Consider the following 20,677-nt stretch of genomic DNA (forward strand, 5'->3'; position numbering starts at 1 on the left):
CAAGAACTTGGACCACAGACTTGCCTGTCCCAGAGCAAGTGATTGCATGGGAGCGGGCTTTGGAGATGTGATGTGTTCCAATAAGTCTGCTCATGACTCTCCTCTATAAGAAATGGTAGCATTTGGTGATGAAGATTTCTCTGGAGTGCCTAGGTGCCACAAAGCGATTGACCACTGGCAGTAAAGTTGGCATTTCAAACTTACCTGGATATGCCCTGGAACAGAGGCCTGGTCATCTGCTTCGGAAAGGCCACAGCCTGGAAATGCAAGGGAGCAACTCCACTCTGCTCCCATTGGGGTCCGTGAATCAGAACTGACCCACTGGCAACGAGCATCAAGATTTATTTCTTGGAACATGGTTACATTTCTTTTGGTAATTCCAGGGACTGGTCCCTCCTGATCACATGTTCAAAACGTCTGAGTCTTGTCTTCTTTGCTTCTAAGGACCATGCGAGCTGTCCTTCTCCCAAGGCGTGCTTGTGTGTTCTGCTGGCAGTTTGTGGTGCTCTCCACATTCTTCACCAGCACCACGATTCCTCTGCATCCATTCTCCCCCACCCCTCCTTCTTTGTGGTCCACTTTTCAAGGCAGATGAGACTTTAATCCCCCAAGTGACATCTCTGTCCTGTAACACTTTAAACGGAGCTTATGTAACAGATGTGCCTAATGCACTATGTCATTTGATTTCCTGGTGGCTGATTTCAAGAACATTAATTGTGCATCCAAGTAAAATAAAAACCCTTAGTAATGCCAATCTTTTTCGGTTTGTTTTTTAATGTTGTCTATTGACCCGGTTGTGAGGATTTTTGTCTTCTTTACATTGAGTTGTAGTCCATGCAGAAGACTGCAGACTTTGATTTACATCAGTCAGAATTTCACATCTTCTTCATTTTGAGCAAGCACGCGTCTGTCATTTGCATATTGGAGATTTGTAATGAACGTCCTCTCATTCTAATGCCAAGTTCTTCTTCATAGAGTCCAGAATCCAACTCATTTGCTCAGCACACTGAATGAATAAGTATGGTGAAGAGACGCACCCCTGACCCACACCTCTCCTGATTTTAGACCACGCAGTGGGCCTTTGTTCTGCTCAAATGACTGTTGATTATTCTATGTACAAGTTCCGTGTGTATACAATGAAGTGTTCCAGAATTTCCATATTTCACGAGGTTATCCATAGCTTGTTTGAACCGCACAGTTAAATGCCTTTCCAGAATCAATGAAACAAAAGAAAACATCTTTCTTACATTTGCTATTTTCAGCCCAGATTCATCTAACGATGATGTGTTTCATTCCACTTCCTCTTCTGAATTTGGTTTGAATTTCTGGCAGCTCCTGGTCTATGTCTACACTGTTGCAACCATTTTAAAATAATCTCCAGCAAAATTGTACTTGCATATAATATTAATAATATTGTTCAAAGATCTCTGTGTTCTCTTGAGCCACCTTTCCTTAGAATGGATACAAGTATGGATTAGTTCCAGTCAGTTGGCTAGGTAGCTGTCTTCCAAATTCTTGGCATAGTGTTCGGGTTCAAATAAATGACAGGCACTATAATATCTTGACATTCAGAAGAGTCTTTTATTCAGTTATAATTGGACTGCAAGAATCTAAAAGTGACGCTTGATTGCAGTCCCTGAGTGCAAGCAGTGGGCCTTTCCGCCTATCTCATTCATCATTTGTCTAGGACTTAAGCTAGCATGGACAGAAGCAGGAAGCAAAATTAATGTCATTATTCTTTAGAGTTAGCGAGCGTGACAGGGTACAGCATTGATGATAACATACTGGTTATTAAATAAAAATTGTAACATCCTGGTTACAACATCAAAAGCAACAATATTATTAACTATAATGTTCTGATCTCCAGAACATGAGTACATTCTAAAATCCATCACTGGTGGGACTTTCCGAGATGGGAGGGGGAAGGAGGCAGGTCATTCAGAGTCAACACAATGGCAGTGGACAGTGGCTAGTGTGAGTCTGTCTCAATAGACTAGTGAATGCTTTCAGCACTGCACTGTTCTTAAAAAACAGTGCAATAGATCTCTGTCCATTCCCGAAGCCTTGCTTTTGACTAACACTTTCAGGGCATCTTGATCTTCTTCCTTCAATATTATCAGTTTTGCGTCCTATCCTCCCACTTGAGATGGTTAAATGTTGACTAATTCTTTGTGTTCCTTCCATTATCTTTTTTTTTTTTTAGAAAAGACACTGTCTTTTTAAATCATTTTATTGGGAGCTCTTACAGATATCATAGCATGCCATAGTTCAATCACATCAAACAGTGTTGTACCATTGCTACCACCAGCAGTTTCAAAACGTTTTCTTCCTTCAGCTTTCAGCTCCACTTTATCTCCTCCCTCCCCCACCATATTCCCCAAGAACCCTTAGCTTTTTTTCCTATAATAGTTCCCTCCTATATCTTACATACTCCAATATGTCCATTCACATACAATTCTGTTGTTCAATCCCACCGAGTAAGGTTAAACAGTCATCAGTGCTAACAGCTCCCCATTCCCCCCTTCCCTCAACCCTCTTCCCATTTCCTCAGGAACCCATTACTCCTGTTACTGTTTCTGAATGGTTATTTGTCTTGGCTTTCATGTACTGAACGTTCTTAAATATCCTAATGAAATCTAGCATGATTAATGGAGTAAAACAAAAAGAAACCATAATAGTAAGGGTAGGAATATTATGGAACTAGAGGATAGTTACGTGGAATTATCAACCCTTCTGTGTGTCCCTTCTGAGGGGCACTGTCCAATTATCTTACAGGTGGGTTTTGGGTCTCCACTACATCCACACCCTTTCACATTGGTTTGGTTATTTGTTTTTGAACTTCTGATACCTCTTCCTGTCAACGCCTCATGATCACACAGGCTGATGTGCTTCTCCCATGTGGGCTTTGTTGCTTCCCTGCTAGATGGCTGCTTGTTTAACTTCAAACTATTAAGACCTTCAGACACTATATCTTTTAATAGCTGGGCACCATCAGCTTTCTTCACCACATTTGCTTATGCACTCATTTTGTCTTCAGTGATTGTGTCAGGAAGGTGAGTATAATACAATGCCGCGTTATTAGAACTGTATTACTTGTTCTTGTAGTAGGGTATGATTTAAGTAGAGGCTCAAAGTCCATCTGCTTCCTTGTTGCATTTGCATATATATGCATATATAAACATTCCATCATCTTTTGATGCTTCCTGTATCCATCAGTATTTTGCCCACAGCAGTCCTTCAATATTTCCTTCAATTCTTTCCATTTGAGATGTGTTGAACATGGTCTTCCTTCTTGATTTTCTAACTCCAGATCTTTGCACAGTTCATTATAAAGTTTTGTTTTGTCTGTTTGAACTGATTTTGAAATTTTCTATCTAGCTCATTCACTTTATCAATTCTTCCATTCCCTTTAGCTATTCTATGTTCAAGAGCAAATTTCCAGCGTTTCTTCTGTTATCCACGTTGGTCTGTTTGTTCTCTCTTGCCTTTTTTACTGTTTTGTTGTTGTTTTCTTTATTATGATGTTCTTGATGTCATTCCACAACTTGTTATTAGTGTTCAATGCATCAAATCTTGAGATGGTGTTTAAATTCAGGTAGGACATCCTCAAAGTTGCGTTCTGGCTCTTATGAAGTGGTTTCATTTTCTTCAGTGTCAATCTGAGCTTGCACCTGAGCAATTGATGGTCTGTTCCACAGCTGGCTCTGGCTTTATTTTCGCTGATGATATTGAGCTTCTCCATCACACTCATTCACCATCAGCGAGTTGATTCTGACACATTGCCACCCTATAGGACAGGGTAGAACTACTGCTGTGGTTGTCCAAAATTGTAACTCTTTATGAGAGTAGAAAGTCTCATCTTTCCCCTGAGTCTCCATCGCACAGATATACTCAATTGATTCCTATGCATTCCATCCGGTAAAGAACACATTTATATTGTTGAAAAAGGTATTTGCAATGAAGTCATTGGTTTTGCAAAATTCTGTCACGCGATTTCCAGCTTAATTTGGATTACCAAAAAAGTCCATGTATTTTTTCCAACTACTGCCCCTTCCTCTTTGTTTCCAACTTTCATATTCCAATCACCAGTAATTATCAATGCACCTGATTGCATGTTTGATCAATTTCAGAGCGAAGAAGTTGGTAGAATTCTTCAATTTTTTTAATCATTGACTTTAGTCGTTGGGGGATACATTTGAATAATAGTTGCATTAACTGGCCTTCCTTGGAGACCTATGGGTATTATCCTATCACTGATAATATTGTCCTTTAGGATGAATCTTGTGATGTTCTTTTTGATATGAATGTGATGCTATCACTCTTTAATTTGTCGCTCCAGCCTGGTAACCGTGACTTACTGATTCAAAATGGTCAATACCAGTCCATTTCAGCTAACTAATGCACATAGAATATCGATCTTTGTGCGTTTCATTTCATTTTTGATGGCTTCCAATTTTCCTAGGTTCATATTTTGGACATTTTTCAGCTGTCTCTTCTAATTTTGAGTTGTTGCGTAATACGTCCTGCCTGGTCAGTAAGTGAAGACGCCAAAAGCGTTGCTCCATCCATGTCATGGAAGTGGCTCTACTTTGAGAAGGCAATTCTTTCCTCCTCACGCTTTGAGCACCTTCCAGTCTGAAGGACTCCTCTTCTGGTGCCATATTTGACATGTTCCAATGTTAGTCATAGGGCTTACAGAGCTAATCCCTTAAAAACAGACCACGGATTCCTTCTTCGAGTCTTGTCTTCGTTTGGAAGCCTCACCGAAGCCTGATCACCATGATAACCCTGTTGCTATTTGAAATACTGCTGGTATAATTTGCAGAATCAGAGCAACACCACCCGACTCCACCCCCCGCACTGACAGATAAGTGAGGATTAAGAGGCCTACTCTTTCTACCAGTTATTATTTTTATTGTATGTACTCCCCTCCCACCTGCATTGAGTGAGCTCCAACTCATGGGAACTTCATGTGTGTCAGAGTAGAACTCCATTTCTCTGGCTGATTTTTCTGAAGTAAATGATTAACCTTTTTTTTTTTCTGAGGTGCCTTTGCAGTGTCATGCGCTCAGTTTGTAGCCCCCAAGGATTCCACATGATACATCGTTCATTCTTCCGGGGAAGCATGGAGGGAGGACACTTACTTCTCTGCCCTGGGGACAGACGTCATAGACTATCTCACACTTAGCTCCACTAGCCATTGTCGATGGTTGATAAGAGAGATGTTCTGTTCGGGAGAGAAAGAGTGATGGTGCTACCTTTCCAGGGCTGGTTTTCTTGGTTTTGGTTTTTAAAGGCAAAGGGGATGAGAAAGGTAGAAGATGGATCTAAGGGAGTGCCAACCCTGTTGGTGTGAATGGCTCTGACTGTTGGCTGAAATAGTACATATATGTGATGTGGTATGAAGTTGATTTTCAACTCAGTAACCCCATGTAAGGGAACAAAACTGCCCCACAGGCTTTCTTGGTTGTAATCTTTATGGGAACAGATCATTAGATCTTTCTCCAAGAACCTCAAGGTGAGTTTGAACTGCCAAGTTTGGGGCTAGCATCTGACCCCTTAACTGTTGCACCCCCAGAGCTTCTGAGCTTCTGATGCCTGACCATTGGCAGTTCTAACGCCTTTACCGGGCAGGACACACATGGGGAAGTTGCCCTTTCCAGTCACACTTCATGCGCTGAAGCCTGTGCAGGGAGTTGCAGTCAAGGGTTTTGGTGCCCTTGACTGGTCACACCCTTTTCATACTGGGGCATAATGCCCAGCACAGACACCTCCGTTTGGAGGCCTCTTTACCAGCGTTCTTCAACAGAGGGCTTCCTCAGGTGCTTCTGCTAAGACCTTCTCTTAAGGGGAAGATGTGGGAGACCTTGAAGATGTTTATCCACTCTGAATGAGTACTCAGTACTTTCCCAGCCTGGTCCTTTCCTCCCTCCCTTCCTCTGGCCTTTGAGTCCATACAACGGTAAGAGTGTGGTTCTCCCAGGAGAACCTGTGGTGTTCTCCCCGACCCTTTCCCCATGCCATTCCACGAGGAACAATGGAGCAAGGGCAGCCTGTGCTTCCTCCAGTTTGTTGTTGTTAGTTGCCACCACGCAGAATGGAATGCTGCCTGGGCCTCTTGCTTATATTATCACAGCTGGCAATTGAAGATGGAACCATTATTTTCATGTCGGTTCATTATCTTCATTGTCTACTTTAACATCTGGCAGCTCAATTAAACTCTCTCCAGATCAGATCGGCTGTTGGAAAGTTTTACCTTGTTTTTGAGGTAAGAATTAGGCTGAGTGAATCAGTCAGTCCCCAAAGGACGGATATTTTAAGATCCATGTGTGTGGTCTATCTAGAATAGGCAAATGTGTACACATCAAACATTCCAAAGGTAGGAGGAAGAGGAAAGAGAGAGTCATTCATTACTTAGGGAACTCTGTTAAGGGTCATGGGCAGTTTTGGACAGCGTGCTGATGGTTGCGCAACACAATGAATGCAATGCCACTCCACTTTACATGTCAAATGTTGAAATAGCAAAGGTTCTTTCCATTTTTAAAATGAAAAAAAGTACTATATGATAATGTCATAAACGTTTTGGCCAACTGAGGTGAGTCTTTTTCTCTCTTTCTTTTTGTAGGTTTAAAAAGCAAACCAGTTGCTATAAACCAATTCCAGGCCATTGTTGGATGTTGTTAGTGTGTGATCAGATCATTACATAATTGATTTTGTAAAAGAGAAAAAATAATCTCAGGAACTTGGAGAGGATTGTGAGGGAGAAAGGGGGAACAGATGACAAGGGCTACATATAACCTCCTCCTTGGGGGACGGACAGCAGAGAAGTGGGTGAGGGAGACGTCGGATGGTGTAAGATATGATAAAATAATAATTTATAAATTATCAAGGGTTCAGGGGCAGGGGGGAGTGGGGAAGAAGGGGGAAAATTAGGAGCTGATACCAAGGGCTTGAGAAGAAAGCAGGTGTTTTGAGAATGATGATAGCAACATATGTACGAGTGTGCTAGACACAAATGATGTATGTACGGATTGTGGACAGTTGTATGAGCCCCCAATAAAATTATTTTAAAAAAGAAATATTCAAGGAACTCCAAGAATAATTATGAACATTGACAGCCCCACAGTTGCTTGCAACTCCCCTGCATTGAGTTGAATAGTGTACCCTCAAAATTCATATTCAGCCAGGACCTCAACAGAGGACTCTGTTTGAAAGTGGAGTCCTTGAAGATATGAGTTGTTTAGTTAAGAGGAATCATACTGAATGAGGGTTGGCTCCCAATTCAATGACTAGTGTCTTCATGAAAAGGCCATATCAAGCACACGGACACATGGGCCAAGGCACACCAAGGACATTAGGAAAGGGGCACAGAATACACTGTCCCCAAAAGTCTCTAAAACCAACCCTACGGACAGCCTGATTTCAGACTTCTAGCCTTTAGAAAAAGGAATCCTGGTGGCACAGTGGCTAAGCACTCGCCAAGGTCAGCAGTTCAAATCCACTGCTAGCTCCATAGGAGAACGATCTGGAGCTCCACTCCCATAGTATCATAGTGAAGACAATCCCATGGAATGGTCTACTCTCTCGTAGGGTCACTATGAGTTGGAATCAACCTGGTGGCACACAACAACACAACAGCCTCCAGCACTCTGAGACACTACGTTTTTGCTGTTTTAAGCCACCCCATTTGTGTCACAAGAACCCTAGGAAACTAACATGTATCCTTAAATTGGGGCCTTTTGAGGTTATGACCCATGCACATTGTAGACCATTTCCTGTCTTCATGAAAGCATTTCTCTGTTCAATAGGCTGCATGAGGACCTGGGCACTTTGGCTGTTGTGAATTACCATCAACAAGATTCCAGTTCATGGAGACCCCACATGTAGCAGAGTACATCTTATATTTGCTATCACTGATATCAATTAGGAATAATACAAGACTATCTGGGTCTTGGTGACATTTCTTAGCCTTTGATTCCAGGAATTAGGATCAGCTAGGAGCTATGGATTGGTTTGCTGGTAGTGAGTATTCATATGGAAGCTGTGTCTTAATCCATCTGCCACAAACTCGACCCTCTGGTGAGTAAGCGAGTAGCTTCCAGAGGGTAAAACCATGCTAGATCTACACACATCGGAGTTTGGGTTTCAAATGACTTACTCTCATTCCAGGGAAAACTAGCTATGGACTGTGCTCCTAAAGACCAGTAAAAGAAGCATTCCCCAGGACTGCCTCTCCAGGCTCTCATCAGATCAGGGACGGGGCCTCTGTGGTCAGCAGGATTGGAGTGGACGCTCAATGATGAACGCCTGAGTCCTGAACAAGGGTAAGCGTGGGAAGATGCAGCATCCAGAGCAAGGACAGGGGCAACCCAAAAGTTCTGCCCACAGCAGGCCAGACAGAATAGATAGAATACTGTGGTAGTTACATAATCTGATGTCAATTTGAGGATCAAGAGTGTAGGGGTGGAGTCTAGCCTGTCAATCAGGATATAGCCAATGAGGCCTCTGTGTGGGCATGACCTTCTCCTGAGGATTCAGGGAACTCCTGTATTTCCTCGTTGGAGGTAGGAGATACTCTCTCTCTCAGCTCACTCCCTGCAAGAGATCCCTGTGGAGAAGCCACATGGAGAGAGGCTGAAGGAGCCACGTGGAGACCCCTTCCAGGGCTAAGATGCTTACAATGCCACTGGATCCACAAGACTTCCCATCCACTGGTCTGGGATCTTCCTGCATTTGGCATCATTGTATGTATTTCATGAGTCTGAAGAGGACTTTATAGATTGGTATTGGACATATGGGCTAATACTGGATTTATGGACTTGACTTGGACCAGGCTGGCATGTTTTCTCAATTTTCAATTGCTCTTGTATATAAAGCTCTTTCTTATACACATATGAGTGTTTCTGCATTTGTTTCTCTAGTTTAGCCAGACTATCACACATACTGTGCAGAACTCTCTCCCAGAAGGAACTCTTGACACCCACAGGTCTCAGGGAGATAGCAGGAATTAGGGGAGCTGCCAAGGGACAGGTTGGACTTTCCGTATAGGCTTTGGCATGGCTTATTGCCATACCTAGGTTTCGCCTTAGTAGATAAGGGGGTCCTTTATCTAATCACTGTTCCCCCAGAGAGACTTTGGATCAACTACTCTAACATCAAAGTGGTATTTTTGCTAGCAATGTTTATGTCCTTTCTAGTTGACTCATTTGATTACTTCACCTTTAATCCCCACTTTCTTCATCTTGGAGGTTTGCCCTGAAGGATGAGCAATTCAAAGTTAAATATACCATGTCTATCTAATCTAGCCTTTTTCCCTTTTTCAAATGTCCAAGATAAGCACTGGTTGTACTTCCTTTCAGGCTACACATTATAAAACAGTTCTAATTCTTCGGCAGCGCTAAGCTTTGGAGTGGACACAGCACTATTCTTTCATTCAGGGTAACCCTGACCCCACTTTCAAGCTCTCTCACAGTCCCCTCAGCCCAGAACTGGATGGAGAGGAGACTTTGGTCTAGACACATGTCCTGGGGTCCCTAAAAATGGGACTAAAGCAAAATACCCTAAAACCTATGTCCAAGAAAGAGCAAGCATGGGGTGGGGTGGGGGTGGGGGGAATACAGTCTGAGACGTCTTGATGGCAATCATACTCTTTCATTTTTAATTGATTTGTTAGCAAATGCCAGTAGAGAGGTGGTAGTTGAAGCACAGAGCTCAGAGGAAGAAAGACCTTAGACTTCCCCCGTTGGACATCAGTGCCTCCTTGGCCGTCTCAGACAAACGCCCTCTTGTCTTCCCTTCCACCCAGCGCTCTCCAAATGCGAGGGGTTGTACATGTCTGTCCTTTCATCGCTTGGGCCCATGGGAGCGACGAAAGGGAAAGTGCCACCTTTCCTGAGGGGAGGCCTGTGGATAGTCAGTGTCCTTCCACAGTTATCTCTCCTTCCTCTCTCTCCTTTTGATTCTAAATGGAACATTTCTCCTCCACCAGCAACGTAGGGGTTCTTGTGGAGTGAGCCCCACTCGAAAGGACCAGACCCTCCATGCTGACTCTGTAGGGCAGGGGAGGACTGCCCTGTGGGTTTCCAAGACTGTAACTCTTCAGGGGAGTAGAAGGCCCCAGGCGGAGACCCCAAATCTACTTTTGACATGGTTTTATCGCCACTCAGGCTCTTGAGAAAACCTCTTCAGAGCCCACGCTTCCTCTTCTTAAAATGGTAAGAAGAAGTGCATACAGGTAGGGTGCTATATGAACCCTCTATGTAAGGACTTCAGATAGCTATGGTTCCTCTTAGTCAGGGCACAGATGGGCTGGGTCTGCGTGGTGAGAGTTTGAATCGAAGCACACTGAAAGGAGCTTTGGCTCTCATGGCTCACTGCCTTGTGACCTGTCTTACAGGACAGGAGAGAAGGAAAGGAAGGAAGGCTGAAGGCAAGGGCGGCTAATCTGATCGGCATCCCATGATGAGGATGCACAGCAGTCAGTACTAAGGGACTCTCCTTTCTGGTACCTTTTCCTGACCCATCACAGTCTCCCCTCTTTCTGAGAGCTCTGAGATCTTCACTCTCCTTCCATACCTTAGGTGCATGCATCATACGTGAGCTCCGGGTGGGTGCAGTCCCCACACCACTCTGCCCAAGCAAGCACGATCAGACCATCGAGGAGAGGACCACCCAGCCTCTGGGGACAGAGAGGAAAGTCTAGCGGAGGCATGAGTGCAGGCGGCAGGAAGCCCCTGGAGCTGAGGGCCCGCGATCAACATGAATCGGAGTCATCCTGAGGTGATTGTGGCAAGGGAGGGAGGCGGCACACGGCTCAGGCGTCGCGGGGGCCAGCTTGGACATTCTCGGCTATGTTGTTGGACTGGAGCAGGAAGGCAGTGTAGGCCATGTCGGCTTCCTCCTTGGACGACTGAGGGAGCAACAGCAGGGAGTCAATCAGTGTGGGGCACTGGCTCAGTGCTGAGTGGGGCTGGGGGACCGGGGAGGAAGGGGTGGTCACAAAATATTCTGAATGCATAATCTTGGGGCCTAACCAGGATGGGAATCCAGCACTCCTACTCGGGGCCCCGTGGTCACCAGGAGGGACTGATTTTGAGAAATGGAAAGTTGAGGCCTCTAAAAATAGCTCCCTTTGTCTCACTACCTCCTTCTGACACTCGGAGTGGAACCACCTCTGTGGCCTGGGCCTGTCCCCGGAAGCTCTGCCCACACAATCCCTGGGTCAAGGTGGCAAGACTGGTGCTGGCCACAGAGGATTCAGGTTTCTTGGTCCACCAACCCAGGAAGGTCACTTTCTAGCACCATGACTTGAGAGGAGAAGGCCAAGTGTGGAGCAGCTGGTTCTTGCTTATGTGCTGCTGTGGGGAGAGCAGCCATGATAAAGGAGCCCAAGCACCTCAGGCTTAGAGCTACCTTCTGAGGGTCCCCGAAGCTCAGCACGAGGGCAGGGTAAGGCACAATCCAAAGGCACAGCCAGCCTTGTTGGGGGTCAAAGAATCATGACACTTGGATGGGACAGGGGAGGACTTCTAGTGACTATCAAATTGGCCACCACGAGGAACATCAGGGCTGGCTGGTCCTGAACAAACCCACAAGTGAGGGCAGGTGGCCTGAGCAGCCTTTCCCACAGCCTAGGACAGTGGTTCTCAACCTGTGGGTCGTGACCCCTTTGGGGGTCGAATGACCCTTTCCCAGGGGTCTCTGATTCACAAAAGTAGCAAAATTGCAGTTATGAAGTAGCGACGAAAATAATTTTATGGCTGGGGGGGTCACCACCACATGAGGGACTGTGTTAAAGGAAGGAAGAGAACCACTGGCCGAGGATTACGTTTCCCCTTAATCCACTTAGCCTTTGAGATGTGATCTGCTTGCCCTCAGACCTAATCTTCCACACGCTGGCCCTCCCTATCCCAGTCTCTGACCCTCCCGCAAGTTTGCTGTGGCTGGTGCTGCAGACTCAACTGTCAACTAGAATCCAGGGGCTCAGTAGAACCGCTCCATAGGCTGCTCTCGGCTGCTGTGTTTATGGGAGCACGCTGCTCACCAAGTCACTGAGCGGCTCCAAGCCACCCATCTGTAGATTAGCACGGTGGCAGGAGTTGGGGAGGGGCCAGGGATAGCGTGAGGGTGGGTCATATGAATGCGTACACCACCAGAGCTTTGAAAAATCTAGAAATGCAGCTCATCTTCTTCCTTATCCTACGCTGCCTCAACCCCCAACAGCCAAGCCCTTCTCAGTAAGAGTTATATCCCCTTCATAAAATAGTATTCTGGCATGGGGCCCCACGTTGAGGTCGTTTTGCCAGCTGGTCTAACGGCAGTCCTTCATGCTGCCTTTCCTGCCACCCCTGGCTCACCCTTACCCGCTTGGCCTTCTTGGGGTCTTCGCTCTGCAGGTTGCTCTCCACGGCGCCCCCTGTGGTGGCCGTGGAATCTGAGTAACGAGGAGGAGATGGATTAGGCCTCGCTAGTGGATCGTCCCACCCCAGCGATGGGGAGTCCCTTCCAGCTCTTGTCCCTTGGGGGGCTGAACATTCCCTTGAGTGAGGGCACATACCATCCTTGGTCCCTAGGGATGTCTCTTGAGTGATTGAAGAGACGCCTTTGTTGTCATTTGGGCCCAAATCCCTCGAGTTCTCCAATTCGGACATGCTGATATCGGTCCTGTAGCTTCTAATTGAAATTCGATCTACCCAAGAGAAAGAAGTGTGGGCATCAGGGTGGGTGGGATGTGAAGATGAGAAGCTTCGAGAGATGCTGCTCCTCTGGGGAGGATCTGGCCAGGATAGCTGAGATGGCACTCACTGCTCATCCCTGACTGTTATCTGATCCAAACGGAGATGATTTTTGGATCATCACCCTCGACCCTTTTCCATGAATACCGTAGACTTCGTCAGTCCTGGCTTCTGTTTGCTCCTCGGTGACTGTTCAGTGCACGATGCTTCCTTTCATCCCCGCCCCAGCCTGCAGCGGTGGATTTCATGATCCCTGCTTTGAGCGATGAGGAAACTGAGGGCTGAAATGAGCACTCACCCCCAGTCACACTTTAGTTCGTTTTCACACTCCTCCCATCCTCATTTCCTTTCCCTAGGTTAGCCTGCCTTAGAGCCCAGACCCGGGGCATCAGAGATGCCCTCCGAGAGACAGTCTTCAGAGCAGTCACCGGTTGTCGAGCCCATCCAGGCCCTGGTGACCCACGTGTTACAGGGCAGAGCAGTGTACCCCCCAGGGCTTCAGGGCTGCGACTTTCCAGAAGCATCCCTCCCTCCAGGCCTGCATTCTGAAGCATCCTGGATGGGTTAGAACCACCAATCTTGGAGTTAGTAGTTGAGCACTGAGTTGCCCAGGCCACCCAGAGGCTTCTGCTATTTAGACTGCAGTGTTTTGCTTAACCTGGGGATAGGTGGGGCTTTGCCCGACTCCATCTTCCTTCCCCAGCTTCTGTTATCTTTGCCTACGAAAGAGAAGCGACCACGGCTGCCTCCTCTAGGGGCAGCAGAGCCAGGATAGGGGGCTCAAGGCTAGAGGTGGGCAGGGAGCATCCTGGGAACTCACCAACATTTCTCCTGTGCCGGGCTCTGAGGACTCCCACGACCGCAGCGCCCACTGCCAGCACCAGGGCCAGGGGCACCAGGGTGGAGACCAGCACCGTGGAGCTCCCGCCTTGTCTTCCAGCACTGCGAAAGGGATTGCGTTCATTCATTGCTGACCGGGAAGCCCAGTCCGGGGTCCTAGGATGTGCTGACCAGTTGACACTGGTTCCTTTGCTCCTCAGTTGGCTCACTCCCGTCTAATCTCGTTGCCATTGAGGCGATGCCAACTCTTAGAGACCCTAACGGGCGGGGTAGAAACTGCCCCTTCGAGTTTCTGAGACTGTAACTCTTCACAGATCAGAAAGCCCTGCCTCTATCCCATGGGTCAGCTGGCGGTTTCGAACTGCTGACTTTGAGGACCGCAGCCCAGTGTGTGACTGCCATGCCACCAGGGCTCTCTCCCTTCTGATACAGTTCCTAGCTCTGTTCTTCCCAGAAACTTTCTTAACTATGTCAAAGCCAAGGCACAGCCCTTCTCTGCATCCTAATTCCGAGGCCTTGAACTGACTTGTAAGCATGGTCTGTGATGGACTGAAGTGGGCCTTCCTTGGGGCTCCCCATCCCCAGTAGGTGCTGTGAACCCTGCTCTGGGCAGGCAGTCCTACCCAGGTCTTCAGTTGTATTAATGAGGCTCTTTCAGCAGAGGGTGTACCTGAAGTCTGACCACCTCAACAGACAAAAGGAGCAGATCAGACAAGGGAGGATGAACAAGGGAAGAGACCGTGGCCGTATGGAGAAGAAGGTCAGAGAAGTGGAGAAAAGGTGTTTCCCCCAGAGCCAGCAGAGCAAGCGAGCCTCCCCCTAGAGCTGGCACCTCGAACCCAGACTTCTAGTCAACTCGATGCTGAGAAAATAAGCATCTGTTTGTTGAAACCAATTGCTTGGGGTCTTTCTCTTGTAGCCGTGCTAGAGAATGAAGCCATGGCTTTCACCACAGACGGTGGGTAAGAAGGTGCCTGCAGAGGGAGTAAGGGCAGCCCCCATCATTTAAGAGGGTACAGACTTTCCTCTGTGGGCTCTGCTGGCCAGCCTCAGCCCCTAGGACATCCCCCATCTGCAGAGTCTGCAACCCTTCCTCACCTGCCGGTACTGGGATGGCCGTCAACCTTGCTTTCACCAGCCGGCTCTACAAAATCCTCATTCACAACAAGCTTGGGGTCCAGAACGGCTTTGTTCCCAAACTCCGGGACATTGGGTTGCACCACCTCGCCACCGGGAGCAGCATTTGCTTTGCTGATGATGTCATGGAATCCTGGAGCAGAGGAGAGGAGGGGGAAAGAGAGTATGTTTAAAAAATTATTTTTCCTCTTTGAGGCTAGAAGGAGCCCTGGTGGCATAGTGGTTATTTGTTGGCCTGCTAACCACAAGGTAGGCAGTTTGAAACCGCCAGCTGCCCTACAGGAGTAGATGAGGCTTTCTACTCTGGTAATGAGTTAGAGTCTCGGCCACCCACAGGAGCAGTTCTACTCTACCCTGTAGGGTCTCTATGAGTCAGCCTCGACTCGATTGTGGGGAGGGTTGTTTTCTCTTTTGAAGTTAGGGAGTGTGAGGATGGGGCTTCATTAGAAATCTCAGGGTCAGGGTTGTAGCACCAGGCTGTTGTTGTGGGACCCAGGACGTCATTAGGGATAAAAGAAAGGTAGCCTTCTCACGACGGTCACAAATGATTTCTTCCCCACTATTGCATTCATTTCCAGCTGTGAGGCTCCATCACAGATCCAGCTGTGCATAAAGTCTAACCTGTCACTAAAATACAGCCTGGAAACCTGCCCAGGCTTCTTGACTGTTGGGTTTGGATTGATGGTGCTTCCCCCTGGTGACAGTTTGTAAATGATCCCCAATCGTGAGCCAGACCAGCTGGAATCAACCACACACGAGGGCTTTTCCTCCTGCTTTGTGGCCTGATTCAGACTCACGGTGACCCCAGGTGTGTCAGAGTAGAACTGTACTCTCTAGGATTTTCAATGGTTGAGTTTTCTAAAGTAGCTCCCCAAGCCTTTCTTCCCAGGGTAGACTCACTCCTCCAGCCTTCCGGCCAGCAGCTGAATGCATTCACGGTTTGCATCAACCAGAGACTCCTGTAGGAGTCTAGGGGGAACTACAAGAAAAGGTCCACTGCCTTCAAGTCAATTCTGACTCATAGCCACCCTGTGTAGGCTTTCCAAGACTGAAATCTTGACAGAAGCAGACAACCTCATTTTTCTTCCATGGAGCAGCTAGTGGATTTGAACTGTTGACCTTGCAGCTAGCAGCCAATGCTTATCCCACAGTGCCACCACACGGTCCTCCTTTAGAGGCTTAGGAACTCTATATGGTTTGAAAAGAAAACTGTAAGATGTGCCTTGAAGCTGAGGTTAGAAAGCAAGCCCACTATTTTTACTTTTCTCTGTATGTTTACTTGGGATGCCCCGTTGGAGCGCTGACTGTGGCTATATGTGGGCCAAATCCCTTGGTACCCCAACTTGTTCTAGCAAAAACTTAGGGTACTCCCCTGACTAAGAAGTCGTTACAGGGTGCTGCTGCCTCTGGGGCCTTGGGGGGCACTGGCCTTGCCCTTGGAGACTCACTCTCTTTCCTCTCCAATACGGTCACATAGACAGCCGCAGTTTCTCCATAGCGGTTGCCCTGTTTCACTCCGCACCAGTACCAGCCCTCGTCGGCCTTCTGGACTGATTTCAGGGTTAGGGAAATGCGCTGGTTGTTCAGGTCGCAAGTGACAACTTCCTGGCTGGAGCCTTCTTCTTGGCTGGGCAGGGTCCGGCAACCAGTGTCACTCCACTTGCACCAGTATTTTGTGTATGAATAGTAATGGCATGAAAAGTTGCAGGAGAACATCAGATCATCTCCCTCCAAAACGCTGAGAGCCTCCGGGACCTGTAGCTTGGGTTTTCCTGCAGCTAGGAGGAAGGAAGAAACAGACACGGGAGTTGGCATTGGTGGTGCTAAGGAGATGAGACTTGGGTCGGGGACCTGTGCCCATAGTCCATTTTCTCTTTGGATGGCATCGTAAAGGGAGATGGTACATTGAAGACATATGCCATGGCCGCGGGAGGGGTGTTCGATCTAAGAATGATCACCGATGACCACCAGGATTCAACCCATGGTCTGTTACGGACACACAGAACCTAGTAATTTAACTTATGCAGTCCTTTCGCCTACCGTCTCTCCTAGACCCAGTCATGGGCAACACACAATACTCTATTTCAGGTCATGCTGTGTCTGACATAAAGGAATAGGAGGTGCTATATAGGTGGTAGCTTCAAGGGTGCAGACGTGAACAGGGGAAGGTACTTGTTACAGGTGTGAAGATAGGTCCTCTGGGGAGGTAGGTGCTCTCCTGGGAATTGTCCCATCCAGCACAGTGTCAGATGGAACTGGAAGAGGACTGGGTGTTGGGCGGAGGGTGACACGGCTGCTAACTGGAGGGCTCCTGAGTCTGTCTTCCCCATCACTGTAGTTTGACTCTTACCATCAATAATCTTGAGCTCCACAGTGGACCGCCAACGGATATTGCCATTGGTCAGACACCAGTAGAACCCAGCATCCTTGGGGGTGAGCTGGTTGAGTATGACCGTGTAGGTGCCATTGCCTGGCTCTTCAAAGAGCACCAGTCTGCCCTTGTAATCTTGGCTAACCAGCCCCGTACTCTCCACCAAGAGTGGGCAGATGCCATTTTTATTGTCTTCCCAGCGGCACCAATACTTCAGGGTGTTACTTTCCTTCGGGTTGTAGGGGCAGCGCACTGCCACAGAGCCTCCGGCCACACCCTTCACCACAGACAGAGTTTGGGGGATGTTGGTCTCTGGAAGCATACAGAAAGGTGGGATGAAGGATACAACATGGTAATGATCTTCCTTGCGTTTTCCCCAACCGAGGAAGGGTGTGTTGGTTATACTAATCACCACCACCCCCTCAGATAATGAGCAATACTTTCCAAATGGCCCTGCACCTATAATGGAAGCCATCGGGACTAGACCCCAGTGGCCTTAACCACCAGCCCGACAACCTCACATTATTCTGAGTATAGAATGGAAAGAGTTGAAGGTGAAGCAACCGCCCTTCAATTTCCTCTTTTTCTTTTTTTTAGCAGCTTTATTAGCACTTGATCCACAAGTCATGCGATTCAATAATCCCATTATATCAAGGAGAGTTGTACAACCATCACCACACTCCATTATAGAACATCTTCTTCTTCCTTGTACTCATTGTTGTTCATCTAACTTTTCCCCTAATTGTGGCAAGAATAGACACAACAAAGCCTTCTACATGTAGAATTCAGTGCCATTGATTATACTCTTCATGTTATGCAACTATTATTGATATTCTTTTCCAAATTGTTCCACCATCATTAACACAGATTCAATGCCCCCTAAACAATAACTCTTTCTCATTCACCCATGGTAACCACTGGTCAAGTTTGGTTCCTTCTTCTTTTTTTAAGTAGATTTCTTGATAAAAGATTCACATATCATATACTTACCTGGTTAAATCGCTTTTAAAAAGAGTTGTGTATGCATCATCACAATCGGTTGTAGTGTTCCCTCCCTACCCCACCCCCACCAACCCCAACTTTGATTTCTTACAAAACTACTTTCTGTTTGAAATTTTGTCTATTTGCTCATCACACTTCGAAAAAAAAAAGATTTGGATTTTATCCAAAATAAGAAAAAATATATTTAGAATAGTGTTTGAAATGCTCAGTATGCATAGATAAGTTTAATTATTGAGAGCCTCCAAGGAGCGCCTCCAAGTAGCCAGCACTGCGTTCCTTTGAGAATTGTGGGGGCAGCAGGTTCGGAGCAATGCTACAAGGAGCCAGAGCTGTCTAGAGAAACAATGGACAGGGACTACGAACCCCTTAAAGACAAGCTGGGTCTACAACTACTCCATTTGGTGCTTCTCAAGCGGGCAACTCTCTGTCAAGTGCTCCCGCACGAGACAGGGCAGGGATTCAACTACTTACCACGCTGATGGTTCTTCTGTGTAGAACCAAATAGGCTAACAGGGAATCCTTACTAAGAGATGGTGGGGCAGAAAATATAGGGGTTGGGGAATTATCTTCCTGAAAAAACTTTAAAGGTGAGATAAGCCAATTCGTCTCTCATCTACATGTGAGCAGTGAAGAGCTAGACTGTGCAGGGAGGGGCAAATGATCCCTGCAGCCCCTGCCACAGCACTGGGATTTCATGTGAGGGTCTCCCGGAGGCAGTGTATCTAGCTATCTGAAACCCAGACCCCCTTCTGAACGCCAGCCTCCCCGGAATCAGGACTGTCACTGTCCTCATTTCTATGGCAAAGGTGAAAAGGCCTTTAATGACACACACATAAAAATAAGTTCCTCAGCATAAAGGCCTGGGGTCTACTTTTTAAAAGATCGTGGGCATTGAAAACCTTATGCAGTGCAGTCTTGCTCTGACACGCATGGGCTTTCAATGCATCAGAATGGATTCCACAGCAACTGACTTTTCCACACAAGGCAGAGGCATGTTGGCTAGCTCTCCTTCCTGTGTGATTCATGTCATCACCAGCTCAGGGTCCATCAGTGAGTGGATGTTGTCCACTGACTAACGAACGTCGATGAATAGACTCACTCCTAGTTCATGCCACAAAGAAAAAAGGTGAGCTCATCAGCTTGCCCTCCCCTCCTTGCTCCCCACTCCAGAGTCTCACCCTCATTGACAAAGAGCCGCCAAGCTTGGAGGGGCCAGCCTGGCTCCAGCACACCGTCAGGGTTGGCGCCACACAGGTATTGCCCCGCATCCTCCTTCTTCAGGCCTGTGATTAACACACTGAACACGCCATTCTTGTCCATGGGGGTGAGCAGGATCCTGCCTTTAAAGTCTGGTGCCTTCTTCCCCAGGGTGTTGATGACCATGTCACAGCCGTCCTTGTCATTTATCCGACACAGAAATTTGGGCACCTGTTCCATACCAGAACCCAGGTCACAGTCCAGGCTTATGGAGCCCCTCAGGTCTCCATAGACCAGCTCGGGCTCGGGCTTCAGCACCTGGAGATAAGCATATCTTTCTTCCTGCCCAGCCTTGCAGGTATACAATGCGGAGTCATCAGGACGGAGTTGGCTGAGGGTGACGGTGAACAGTAGTTGGCTCGTATCTGGTACATGAAGGTTTACTCTGCCTTTGTACAATGGGTTCGTGTTCAAGGAGTCAATGATTAGCACGGAATGATCGCCAACCTTCTTGTACAAGGCCTTCGTCCAGGGGGCATTTTCAACCTTGAAAGGGCACTGGAAGGTCACACTTCCACCCACATTCTCGGTGTAGACTGGAGTGTCCGGTGGGAGGTCAAGACCTGTAGGATGAGGTGGGGGACACAAGTGGTGATTCCACCTCCTTGCAATCAAGAACCACTTACAGTTCCTGATAAGGGTGTGGGTGTGCCTGTCATCCAGAATACCCTCTTCTCCAAAGGGCCACAATCACCCTAGGCCTTCCAGACCCAAACCCGTCACCACCGAGTCTGTTCCAACTCACAGCCATCCTATGCAGGTTTTCCAGGCTGTGAATCTTTACAGGAGCAGAAAGCTTCATCTCTTTCCCACAGAGCAGCTGCTGGGTTTGAACTGCAGACCCCTGTGTTAACATTCCAATGCTTACCCATCAGTGCCTGCTTGAATGAGGCCTTCTCCACGAAGCTGCCCTCGGATTGGCTCTGATCTCTGATCTCTAATCTCTGCCTCTGCTCTCTCAGCACGCACATTGGACTCCCTTAGGATGTCCAATCTTGTGCATGGCTCATTGCGCTTCTCCCTGCTTGCCCCATAGTCTGGAAGACTCTGGAAGGCAAATGTACCTTTCGCTCCTCTTGACTCCCTGGACCTATGTCTAACCATCGTAGGTGCCCAGAGCAATGAATGGTGAAATGAACAGAATGAATGTAAGTACCAGGGTGGCAGATTGGAGCGCGTTGCCATAGCAGCTTCTAAAAATTCCCACAGTCCAAGCATGGGATGGACTGTTATGCAAAGTGGCAAACTCCCTCGTCTGCAGCATTTAACTGGAGGCTGCAGTCAGTCTACGCTGTTCTTCTAGAACATTCTATTTAGCGTGAATTCCAACCAGGAC

General features: G+C 47.4%; 1 protein-coding gene across 2 annotated transcripts in view; it reads right to left on the minus strand.

Annotated features, from left to right (window-relative positions):
* Positions 1-9,655: 9,655 nt before the first annotated feature.
* PIGR (polymeric immunoglobulin receptor) overlaps positions 9,656-20,677 on the minus strand; it is a 21,968-nt gene continuing 10,946 nt past the window's right edge. For both annotated transcript variants that reach the window (XM_045298113.1, XM_045298114.1), the window contains exons 4-11: positions 19,263-19,904; positions 17,062-17,394; positions 16,160-16,489; positions 14,673-14,844; positions 13,555-13,676; positions 12,557-12,688; positions 12,363-12,433; positions 9,656-10,909 (exon numbers count right to left, since the gene is read on the minus strand). In XM_045298113.1, the coding sequence (XP_045154048.1) occupies positions 10,814-10,909; positions 12,363-12,433; positions 12,557-12,688; positions 13,555-13,676; positions 14,673-14,844; positions 16,160-16,489; positions 17,062-17,394; positions 19,263-19,904 (1,898 nt within the window). In that variant the 3' untranslated portion in view covers positions 9,656-10,813. The remainder of the gene's footprint in view (positions 10,910-12,362; positions 12,434-12,556; positions 12,689-13,554; positions 13,677-14,672; positions 14,845-16,159; positions 16,490-17,061; positions 17,395-19,262; positions 19,905-20,677) is intronic.

This window comes from Echinops telfairi, unplaced genomic scaffold (genome assembly GCF_000313985.2).
Source record: "Echinops telfairi isolate 266 unplaced genomic scaffold, ASM31398v2 ScPeMD7_7424;HRSCAF=8462, whole genome shotgun sequence".
Taxonomy (NCBI): domain Eukaryota; kingdom Metazoa; phylum Chordata; class Mammalia; order Afrosoricida; family Tenrecidae; genus Echinops; species Echinops telfairi.